This window comes from Cetorhinus maximus, unplaced genomic scaffold (genome assembly GCF_964194155.1).
Source record: "Cetorhinus maximus unplaced genomic scaffold, sCetMax3.hap1.1 HAP1_SCAFFOLD_1806, whole genome shotgun sequence".
In the NCBI taxonomy this organism is placed as follows: Eukaryota; Metazoa; Chordata; class Chondrichthyes; order Lamniformes; family Cetorhinidae; genus Cetorhinus; species Cetorhinus maximus.
The window spans coordinates 55,001-67,262 of record NW_027597746.1 but is presented as its reverse complement, the minus strand read 5'-3'; the positions used below and the strand labels follow the sequence as shown (position 1 = coordinate 67,262).

General features: G+C 49.6%; 1 protein-coding gene across 1 annotated transcript in view; it reads left to right on the top strand.

Annotated features, from left to right (window-relative positions):
- Nucleotides 1-374: 374 nt before the first annotated feature.
- LOC144676664 (calpain-2 catalytic subunit-like) overlaps nt 375-12,262 on the top strand; it is a 15,272-nt gene continuing 3,384 nt past the window's right edge. The window contains exons 1-2 of the mRNA XM_078537033.1: nt 375-659; nt 2,401-2,470. Of these exons, the coding sequence (XP_078393159.1) occupies nt 375-659; nt 2,401-2,470 (355 nt within the window). The remainder of the gene's footprint in view (nt 660-2,400; nt 2,471-12,262) is intronic.

The following is a 12,262-nucleotide window of genomic DNA, read 5'->3' as shown; positions in this document are numbered from 1 at the left end:
AGGGAGGGAGGGAGGGAGAGGGAGGGGGAGAGAGGGAGGGAGGGAGAGAGAGGGAGGGGAGAGAGAGAGGGAGGGAGAGGGAGGGGGGGAGGGGGAGGGAGAGGGAGGGAGGGAGGGAGGGGGAATGAGAGAGAGGGAGGGATAGAATGAGAGAGAGGGAGAGAATGAGAGAGAGAGAGAGGGAGAGAATGAGAGAAAGAGAGAGAGAGGGATAGAATGAGAGAGAGGGAGGGAATGACAGAGAGGGAGGGAATGACAGAGAGGGAGAGAGGGAGGGGGGGAGGGGGTGTGACCTGATGGGGGGTGTGACTGAGCCAGAAACAGGTAACAAGTGGAGTTGGGAGTGAACCGGGAGCAGAAGCGGAGACGGCAACATGGGGAACACTGACTCGAACTTCCCGGGGGAGAGCGAGGTCCCTCCCGGGGGGGAGACCCAGCCCCTTGCCCCGGGGGTCAGCCAGCCCCCTGCCCCTGCCCCTGCCCGGGGGCCCGGAGCCGGGAGCCGGGAGAACCCGGTGCGGTTTCAGGGTCAGGATTACTGGGCAATCCGGGGCCAGTTGCTGCGGGATCAGCGGCTTTTCGAAGATCCCAATTTCCCGGCTGGGGAGGAGTCGCTGGGGCAGCTGAGGATGAGCGGGGTGGAGTGGATCCGAGCCAGGGTAAGAGTCTGGGTGCAGGGGGGCTAAAGAGGGTCAAACCAGTCCCCAAACTGCACTCAGGACCAAACCATGACAATCTCGCCTGGTGCATGGGAAACAAGTTTCCTTCCCCTAACTTAGTGACTCTCAGATTATTATTATTATTATTAATAATAATATTATTATTATTTCTGTTGCAGCATCAAAATGTGTAATATATTTCTGCAGTGATATCTCTGTTTGATAATATACTTCAATACTGCTCACCTAACATTGCTGGCACTGTGACAATATTTACAGGGAGTCCCCCCGGGGAGTGTGTCAGTATTTACAGGGGGTCCTGGGGAGTGTGTCAGTATTTACAGGGGGTCCTGGGGAGTGTGTCAGTATTTACAGGGGGTCCTGGGGAGTGTGTCAGTATTTACAGGGGGTCCCCGGGGAGTGTGTCAGTATTTACAGGGGGTCCTGGGGAGTGTGTCAGTATTTACAGGGGGTCCCCGGGGAGTGTGTCAGTATTTACAGGGGGTCTCCGAGAGTGTGTCAGTATTTACAGGGGGTCTCCGAGAGTGTGTCAGTATTTACAGGGGGTCCCCGGGGAGTGTGTCAGTATTTATAGGGGGTCCCCGGGGAGTGTGTCAGTATTTATAGGGGGTCCCCGGGGAGTGTGTCAGTATTTACAGGGAGTCCCCCGGGGAGTGTGTCAGTATTTACAGGGGGTCCCCGGGGAGTGTGTCAGTATTTATAGGGGGTCCCCGGGGAGTGTGTTAGTATTTACAGAGGGTCCCCGGGAGTGTGTCAGTATTTACAGGGGTTCTCCGAGAGTGTGTCAGTATTTACAGGGGGTCCCCGGGGAGTGTGTCAGTATTTACAGGGGTTCTCCGAGAGTGTGTCAGTATTTACAGGGAGTCCCCCCGGGGAGTGTGTCAGTATTTACAGGGGGTCCCCGGGGAGTGTGTCAGTATTTACAGGGTGTCCGGGGAGTGTGTCAGTATTTACAGGGGGTCCCCGGGGAGTGTGTCAGTATTTACAGGGGGCCCCGAGGAGTATGTCAGTATTTATAGCGAGTCTCTGGGAGTGTGTCAGTATTTAAAGGGGGTCCCCGGGGAGTGTGTCAGTAGTTACAGGGGGTCCCCGGGGAGTGTGTCAGTATTTACAGGGGGCCTCCGAGAGTGTGTCAGTATTTACAGGGGGCCCCCGGGGAGTGTGTCAGTATTTACAGGGGTTCTCCGAGAGTGTGTCAGTATTTACAGGGGGTCTCCGAGAGTGTGTCAGTATTTACAGGGGGCCCCCGGGGAGTGTGTCAGTATTTACAGGGGGTCTCCGAGAGTGTGTCAGTGCTTTCAGAGGGTCCCCAGAAGTTTTGTTTATTTATTCAAGGGATGTGGGCATCACTGGCTAAGACAGCATTTATTGTGCATCCCTAATTGCCCCTTGAGAAGGTGGTTGTGCACTGCCTTCTTGCCTTCTGGAACTGAAGGGAGTTCCAGGGTTTTGACCCAGCGACAGTGAAGGAACAGTGATATTTTTCGTGAGTGAGTATGCCAGAGGGGTAGCTGGAGGGTTGTGTCAGTGGGGATCCTGGGAATGTTTCAGTGTTTGGGGTGCATGGGGTTTCAGGGAGGATGCGCATTTACAGGGTTCCAGAGAATGTATCACTCTTTGCGGAGAGTGATTTGGAATCTGTCATTTTTTGCAGTCAGCCCCTTACACAGAACGGTTGAGATGTACAATGTTAAACTGAGCCTCTCTGTTTAATTTACAGGATCTCTTTAAACACCCTCAGTTTTTTGTGGAGTCAATCAGTATCACGGATATCTGTCAGGGAGAGCTGGGTGAGTGACTCAGGCCAGTTAACTTCACAGAAACCTGTCTCTCTGTGACTCTTGCCTTTCCATGTTGACCTCTCACTGCCTGTTGCACAGAGACACCCAATAGCTCAGAAGAGCAGGGATTTATTTCTTGGGGAAAATTATTTGACTTTGCTCTCTAGGATGTCCCTTGGTGGGGAGGGATACAGATTAGATTAGGAAATTTAAAAATGGAGGAGTGAGTCGGGACAATTATCCTTTAATTATCCCCCTACTTCCCACCAACACTTGATAATTGACCAAGACAAAGATCAGAATGTCAAACTGCTCCTATAAGGGACATGCTTCTGAAGTTTAGCCTGAAGCACATTAAGGTACAGTAAGAGGGAGCTTTACTCTGTATCTAACCCTGTGTTGTACCTGCCCTGGGAGTGTTTGATGGGGACAGTGTAGAGGGAGCTTTACTCTGTATCTAACCCCGTGCTGTACCTGTCCTGGGAGTGTTTGATGGGGACAGTGTAGAGGGAGCTTTACTCTGTATCTAACCCCGTACTGTACCTGTCCTGGGAGTGTTTGATGGGGACAGTGTAGAGGGAGCTTTACTCTGTATCTAACCCCGTGCTGTACCTGCCCTGGGAGTGTTTGATGGGGACAGTGTAGAGGGAGCTTTACTCTGTATCTCACCCCGTGCTGTAGCTGCCCTGGGAGTGTTTGATGGGGACAGTGCAGTGGGAGCTTTACTCTGAATCTAACCACGTGCTGTACCTGTCCTGGGAGTGTTTGATGGGGACAGTGTAGAGGGAGCTTTACTCTGTATCTAACCCCGTGCTGTACCTGTCCTGGGAGTGTTTGATGGGGACAGTGTAGAGGGAGCTTTACTCTGTATCTAACCCCGTGCTGTACCTGTCCTGGGAGTGTTTGATGGGTACAGTGTAGGGAGAGCTTTACTCTGTATTTAATCCCATGCTGTACCTGTCCTGGGAGTGTTTGATGGGGACAGAGTAGAGGGAGCTTTACTCTGTATCTAGCCACGTGCTGTATCTGTCCTGAGAGTGTTTGATGGGTACATTGTAGAGGGAGCTTTACTCTCTATCTAACCCCGTGCTGTACCTGTCCTGGGAGTGTTTGATGGGGACAGTGTAGAGGGAGCTTTACTCTGTATCTAACCCCGTGCTGTACCTGTCGTGGGAGTGTTTGATTGGGACAGTGTAGAGGGAGCTTTACTCTGTATCTCACCCCGTGCTGTACCTGCCCTGGGAGTGTTTGATGGGAACAGTGCAGAGGGAGCTTTACTCTGTATTTAACCCCGTGCTGTACCTGCCCTGGGAGTGTTTGATGGGGACAGTGCAGTGGGAGCTTTACTCTGTATCTAACCCCGTGCTGTACCTGTCCTGGGAGTGTTTGATGGGGACAGTGTAGAGGGAGCTTTACTCTGAATCTAACCACGTGCTGTACCTGTCCTGGGGGTGTTTGATGGGGACAGTGCAGTGGGAGCTTTACTCTGTATCTAACCCTGTGCTGTACCTGTCCTAGGAGTGTTTGATGGGGACAGTGCAGTGGGAGCTTTACTCTGAATCTAACCACGTGCTGTACCTGTCCTGGGAGTGTTTGATGGGGACAGTGTAGAGGGAGCTTTACTCTGTATCTCACCCTGTGCTTTACCTGCCCTGGGAGTGTTTGATGGGAGCAGTGCAGAGGGAGCTTTACTCTGTATTTAACCCCGTGCTGTACCTGCCCTGGGAGTGTTTGATGGGGACAGTGCAGTGGGAGCTTTACTCTGTATCTAACCCTGTGCTGTACCTGTCCTAGGAGTGTTTGATGGGGACAGTGCAGTGGGAGCTTTACTCTGAATCTAACCACGTGCTGTACCTGTCCTGGGATTGTTTGATGGGGACAGTGTAGAGGGAGCTTTACTCTGTATCTCACCCCGTGCTGTACCTGCCCTGGGAGTGTTTGATGGGAACAGTGCAGAGGGAGCTTTACTCTATTTAACCCCGTGCTGTACCTGCCCTGGGAGTGAATGATGGGGACAGTGTAGAGGGAGCTTTACTCTGTATCTAACCCCGTGCTGTACCTGCCCTGGGAGTGTTTGATGGGGACAGTGTAGAGGGAGCTTTACTCTGTATCTAACCCCGTGCTGTACCTGTCCTGGGAGTGTTTGATGGGGACAGTGTAGAGGGAGCTTTACTCTGTATCTAACCCCGTGCTGTACCTGTCCTGGGAGTGTTTGATGGGGACAGTGTAGAGGGAGCTTTACTCTGTATCTAACCCCGTGCTGTACCTGTCCTGGGAGTGTTTGATGGGGACAGTGTAGAGGGAGCTTTACTCTGTATCTAACCCCGTGCTGTACCTGTCCTGGGAGTGTTTGATGGGGACAGTGTAGAGGGAGCTTTACTCTGTATCTCACCCCGTGCTGTACCTGCCCTGGGAGTGTTTGATGGGAACAGTGCAGAGGGAGCTTTACTCTATTTAACCCCGTGCTGTACCTGCCCTGGGAGTGTTTGATGGGGACAGTGTAGAGGGAGCTTTACTCTGTATCTAACCCCGTGCTGTACCTGCCCTGGGAGTGTTTGATGGGGACAGTGTAGAGGGAGCTTTACTCTGTATCTCACCCCGTGCTGTACCTGCCCTGGGAGTGTTTGATGGGAACAGTGCAGAGGGAGCTTTACTCTATTTAACCCCGTGCTGTACCTGCCCTGGGAGTGTTTGATGGGGACAGTGTAGAGGGAGCTTTACTCTGTATCTCACCCCGTGCTGTACCTGCCCTGGGAGTGTTTGATGGGAACAGTGCAGAGGGAGCTTTACTCTGTATCTAACCCCGTGCTGTACCTGCCCTGGGAGTGTTTGATGGGGACAGTGTAGAGGGGGTTTTACTCTGTATTTAACCCCGTGCTGTACCTGTCCTGGGAGTGTTTGATGGGGACAGTGTAGAGGGAGCTTTACTCTGTATCTAACCCCGTGCTGTACCTGTCCTGGGAGTGTTTGATGGGGACAGTGTAGAGGGAGATTTACTCTGTATCTAACCCCGTGCTGTCCCTGTCCCGGGAGTGTTTGGACTCAGTGGATATGCTCCGTGCAGTCAGATTACTAGATTGCGCTACATCTGTGTCTGCTCTTGGGGTCAGAGTTGCTCTGGCTCTCTACTTGACATCAGCAGGTGCAGAAGGCAGTAGTGTAGTAGTATTATCACTGATCTGGTAATCTAGAGAGCCAGTATAATGTTCTGCAGACTCGGTTTCAAATTCCACCACAGCAGCTGGTGAAATTTGAATTCAATAAAAAACTGGAATTGAAAAACACTGAGTAACGTTGACCATAAAACAATGGTCGTAAAAACCCATTTGGTTCACCAATCTTCTTTAGGGAGGGAAATCTGTCCTTATCTGGCCTGGCATCCATGGAACTCTGAACGAGGGTAATTAGGGATGGGCAATAAATGCTGGCCTAGACAGCAACACCCACATCCCATGAGCGAATTTAAAAAAGATTATAGATAACCCCTGGCTTCAGGAACATTAGGAAATTTGTGTGTTGAAATGTAACCTTTTGAATAATTGCTGTGTTAAGTTTAAACTTGCATTCGGCAGAAGGCAATTTGGAGCTTAACGAGTTTTAATTTTAGCTGAAAGCACATTCCATTCTGGGACCAGTCAACTGTGAGCGTCTTTGTTCATGTCAGCAAAGGAAAGGGTATGCATTTATGTAGCGCCTTTCACGACATCAGGGCATCTCAAATCGCTTTACACCCAATACCGACAGTTCCGATTTTTTAAAAAGATGGTCAGGCACTCCCAACCACGCCCCCCTTTGTTTTGTTGTGCACTCCCCTCACTGGCTGACCCGCAGAAACAATCCACCTCCACCCGCCTTGCCTCAACCTTGTACAATCTCGAGGAGACCTAAATGGGCGAGCCAGAAGGGCCTCAGGCAAAGATTTTAAGCCTTGGGGGGCACTATTTCGGCTGTCAAACGAGTGACCAGGGAGTGCTGGGGGAGCACAGGGGGTCAAAGCTGGGAGTTTACGGCCGGATATTACGGTCGCCGCTGAACTGAATGGAGATTTAAATGGCTCCCCGCATTCGCTGGGGTGGGTTGGGGGGGGTAATGCTGGCGGGAGGCCCGCTGAGGTGGGGTGGTAAAATCCCGGCGCAAGGCGTGGAGCGGAAAGGGATGGGGCGATCCCACCTGAGGGGACTGAAGCTTCGAGGTGCATGAATTCATCAAGAAAAACCAATCACGGGCAAACCTGCCCCCTGACTTCCACAGGTAGGGCTAACGTGGCCCAAAAAGCTCCTTTTTAAATGACCGAAGGTTTTAAAAAAACTTGATTTATTATCGGTTACAAGGTGTGGGGTGACCTAAGATGGGAAGAATGTTGAACCGTTCCCGAGTTAAAATATAAACAGTAATAGGGTTTGTTCAGAATTCACCCTGTCGCCTATGCACTGAAAGTACTTTCAGGAAACATGAAAATCGAGGATATTGGCACACAACTCAACACATTCGAGCAATTCCTTTGAGCGATTAACAGAGGTGGCCCCCGCAGGGGGAAAGTTCTGCTGGTGTGACAGAGAGAATTTCGGATGAGTCTCCTGAGCCCTCGCAAACATGCTGTGACGTTTCCCGCTGGTGGCGATCCAAGTCGGATCATTCGATGAGCCGATAACAGTGTTAAAAAAAGAAATTATGAAACAAGCGAAATAAATAAACCCACCATTTCGCCTCGAGCGTGCAAAGCGAAAATGACAGCAAACCAGAAATACAAATCCGTCTAATCTGGTTTTAATTATAATCTCACGTTTCTGATTTTGACATAAGAGAATGAACTTCGCCCGTAAGTGTCTGTGAGAGAGACTGTTTTCTCTCATTCCCTATCCCGTCACTTTGTTTAATTGTGAAGAATGAAAATGTTTTATTTTTAACTCGTTCATGGGATGTTGCCGTCCCCCATCCCTAATTGCCCCTTGAGAAGGTGGTGGGTGAGCTGCCTTCTTGAACCGCTGCAGTCCCTGTGGTGTAGGTACACCCACAGTGCTGTTAGGGAGGGAGCTCCAGGATTTTGACCCGGTGACAGTGAAGGAACGGCCGATATATTTCCAAGTCAGGATGGTGAGTTACTTGGAGGGGAACCTCCAGGTGGTGGTGTTCCCATCTATCTGCTGCCCTTGTCCTTCTAGGTGGTAGAGGTTGCGGGTTTAGAAGGTGCTATCTGAGGAGCCTTGGCGAGTTCCTGCAGTGCATCTTGTAGATGGTACACACACTGCTGCTACTGTGCGTCGGTGATGGAGTGTGTGAATGTTTGTGGATGGGGGGCCAATCAAGTGGGCTGCTTTGTCCTGGATGGTGTCAAGCTTGTTGAGTGTTGTGGGAGCTGCACTCACCCAGGCAACTGGGGAGTATTCCATCACACTCCTGACTTGTGCCTTGTAGATAGTGGAAAGGCTTTGGGGAGTCATGAGGTGAGTTACTCGATGCAGGATTCCCAGCCTCTGGCCTGCTCTTGCAGCCACAAATTTATATGGCTAGTCCAGTTCAGTTTCTGGTCAATGGTAACCCCCAGGATGTTGATAGTGGGGAACTCAGTGATGGTAATGCCATTGAATGTTGAGGGCAATGGTTCGATTCTCTCTTGATGGAGGTGGTCATTGCCTGGCACTTGTGTGGCGCAAATGTTACTTGCCACTTGTCAGTCCAAGCCTGGATATTGTCCAGGTCTTGCTGCATTTGGATATGGACTGCTTCAGTATCTGAGGAGTCACAAATGGTGCTGAACATTGTGCAATCATCAGCGAACATCCCCACTTCTGACCTTATGATGGAAGGAGGGTCATTGATGAAGCAGCTGAAGAGGGTTGGGTTGAGGACACTACCCTGAGGAACTCCTGCAGTGATGTCCTGGAGCTGAGATGACTGACCTCTAACAACCACAACCATCTTCCTTTATGCTAGGTATGACTCCAACAAGCGGAGAGTTTTCCCCCTGATTCCCATTGAGTCCAGTTTTGCTAGGGCTCCTTGATGCCACACTCGGCCAAATGCGGCCTTGATGTCAAGGGCAGTCACTCTCATCTCACCTCTGGAGTTCAGTTCTTTTGTCCATGTTTGAACCATGTTTGAGGTCAGGAGCTGAGTGGCCCTGGCGGAACCCAAACTGGGTGTCAGTGAGCAGGTTATTTCTAAGCAAGTGCTGCTTGATAGCACTGTTGATGACCTCTTCCATCACTTTACTGATGATGGAGAGTAGACTGATGGGGCAATAGTTGGCCAGGTTGGATTTGTCCTGCTTTTTGTGCAAAATCTGGCTGAGCTGGTGCATTTGTCAAACCTATGGTGACTGTCAAAAAGGAATTAATTGGCTGTGAGGCCCCTGTAGGACATCATGAGGTGGTGCAAAGTGCTATCAAAATGCAAGCTTGTTCCTTCCTTCTCTAAGGCACTGGGAGATTCTCTGAAAAGAAACAATTGCATTTATATAGTGCCTTTCATGACCACCAGACGTCTCAAAGCGCTTCGCAACCAATTAAGTACTTTTGGAGTGTAGAAACACGGCAGCCAATGAATGCACAGCAAGCTCCCACAAACAGCAATGTGATAATGACCAGGTTATATGGGTTTTTGGGATGTTGGTTGAGGGGGGTCAATGTTGAGCAGGGGACACTCTAGCTGTTCTTCAGAATAGTCTATGGGACCTTTCAAGCAGATGGGGCCTCAGTTTAACACCTGCAAGGTAGCCCCTCCAACAGTGCAGCACTCCCTCGGTACAGCAGCTTAGATTCTTGTGTTTAAGCTCTGGAGTGGGACTCATACCAACAACCTTTCAACTCGAGAAGCGAGAGCCATACCCACTGAGCCACAGCTGACGCAAGGTGGGCAGTTGTTAAGAGTGAACGGGCAATGGGGACTGAGTGGAAGAAACAGTAAAGGATGTGAGAGCCCGTGCGGAGCCCCTGACAGACCACCTGACAGCCACAGAGACGTAAATATGGAGATCAGAGGAGTATGGAGCCAAAACAATGCAGGTTTAATAGGGGGGGGATTTTAATTTTCACGTCAACTGGGAGGAGCAGTTGAGTAAAAGCAGCAAATTCCTGGTGTGCACTTGAGGCATTTTTGCGCAACATTATGTTTGATCTAAGATGGGTCTGAGATGGAGTGATAAACAACGAGTCAAAACCTGACGAGAAGGAGTCATCTTGCACACAGCGAATGTGTTGTTAACTTTGACAAGGAGGATCACAAAGCTAGGTTTTCAACTAAACAAATGGTAAAAGCCAATGATAAAAGTTCTGATGAAGAGTCATTCGGACTCGAAACGTTAACTGTGTTCCTCTCTGCAGATGCTGCCAGACCTGCTGAGTATTTTTTAGCTATTTTTGTTTATGTTTCAACTAAACAAGGCTGACTTCACTGGAATATGAGTCACTACAGCCAGCTTGGTGGAACCAATAATGGGTAACCTTACAGATAGTGGGTCTTATTCAGCTGTGGGCTTGTTACAGTACAAGGCTGGTACATACAGAGGGGGACAGTGGCCTACTGGCAATATCACTAAAACTCATAATCCAGAGGCCAAGGCTAGCGCTCTGAGAGTGTGGGTTCAAATCCCACCCTGGTGGTTGGTCAAATTTAAATTCAATTAATAATCTGGAATTGTAAAGCTAATTTTAGTCATTATGACCCATCTTATTTCCCACTAAATGGGAGGAAATCTGCCATCCTTCCCTGACCTGGCCTACACCAGACACAACTGCCTTGCCAGTGATCCCATCAAAGAATAAAGCAAAAGTTGTGCAATCAGGATAAGATTCAATGTAAAAGAAAAGGCTTATTCAAAGGAAAATCAAAGGAATTTAAAGTAAATACTTAAATCTGCAAAAAGGGAATATATTGTGATTGTTCATAATCTTCTACTCCTGCTTCACAAATTGTGGCTTTGCATTGGTAAATCTCACTCCATTATTTAGAAGGATGGACCAGAGAAACCAATTATGTACAGACCTGTCAGTTCTTTTTTAAAAAGGTTCCTGGGATGTGGGCATTGCTGGTAACATACAAATTAGGAGCAGGAGTAGGCCATTCGGCCCTTTGAGCCTGCTCCACCATTCAATAAGATCATGGCTGATCTGGTTGTGGCCTCAACTCCATATTCCGCCCACCCCCCCGATAACCTTTGACTCCCTTGTTAGTCAAGAGTCTATCTACCTCATCCTTAAAAATATGGCATGGTCCAGCCTCCACTGCTCTCTGGGGAAGAGAGTTTCAAAGATTCACAACCCTCTCTGAGAAAAAAATTCTTCTGTCTTTAAATGGGAGACCCCTTATTTTTAAACTGTATTCCCTAGTTCTAGATTCCCCCACATAGGGAAACGTCCTTTCACCATCCATCCTGTCAAGTCCCCTCAGAATCTTATATGTTTCAATAAGTTCACCTCTCATTCTAAACTCCAATGGCCACAGGCCCAACCTGTCCAGCCTGTCCTCATAAGATAACGCCCCACCCCGCCCATCTTGGCTAACATTTGTTGCCCATCCCTAATTACCCCATGAGAAGGTGGTGGTGAGCTGCCTTCTTGAACCACTGCAGTCCTTGTGGTGTAGGTAGGGAGGGAGTTCCAGGATTTTGACCCAGTGACAGTGAAGGAACGGCGATGGAGTTCCAGATCAGGGTTTAGAGAGGAATTTGCAGGTGCTGGTGTTCCCATGTGTCTGCTGCCCTTGTCCTTCTAGATGGTAGAGGTCATGGGTTTGGAAGGTGCTGTCGAAGGGGCCTTGGTGAGCTGCCACAGTGCATCTTGTAGATGGTACTCACTGCTGCCACTGTGTGTCAGTGATGGAGAGAGTGAATGTTTGTGGATGGGGTGCCAATCAAGTGGGCTGCTTTGTCCTGGATGGTGTCAAGCTTCTTGAGTGTTGTGGGAGCTGCACTCATCCAGGCAAGTGGGGAGTATTCCATCACACTCCTGACTTGTGCCTTGTAGATGGTGGACAGACTTTGGGGAGTCAGGAGGTGAGTTACTCACCGCAGGATTCCCAGCCTCTGACCTGCTCTTGTAGCCACAGTATTTATATGACTGGTCCAGTTCAGTTTCTGGTCAATGGTAACCCCCAGGATGTTGATAGTGGGGGATTCAGCGATGCTGTCTAAGGGGAGTGCCTATGGATTCTGTCCGTGGGAACTTCTAGAAAGCATTTGATAAGGTTTCCCACAAGGGATTATTAGCACAAGAGAAAGCAGCTAGAATTAGAGGCAATCCAGCAACCAGGATTGGGAACTGACTGGGACGTTGTAGGTTAAGGTTCAGGGTAAAGGGTACTTACTCTGGTTGGTGGGATGTGGCAAGTGACGTTCTCCGGGGTGTACTGGGGCCCCAGTATTTCTCAATGAGCGGGGTGAAGGAATGGAAAGCTTTAGATCCAGCTTTGCAGGTGTCACTATGTTGAGAGACACAGTAATTTGTGTAGATGAAGTTACAGAGGAACATGGACAGATTAGAGCGAGTGGAAAAACCTGAGACAAATGGGAGCTCAACGTGGAGAAGGTGTGAGATCACCCACCTGGGATTCACGAAGGAAAGACCAGAGCATATTCTGAATGGGGAGAAGCTCTCGAGTCATAACTGCACAGAGAGAGGCCATTCAGCCCATTGAGCCCATTCTGGCTCTCTGTAGAGCAATCCAGTCAGTCCCATTCCCCCCACTCTATCCCCGAAGCCCTGCAAAATAATTTCCCTTCATTGTCCCTCCAATTCCCTCATGAAATCGTTGAGCATCTTGGCTTCCATCACTTTTGTGGGCAGTGAGTTCCAGGTCATTACC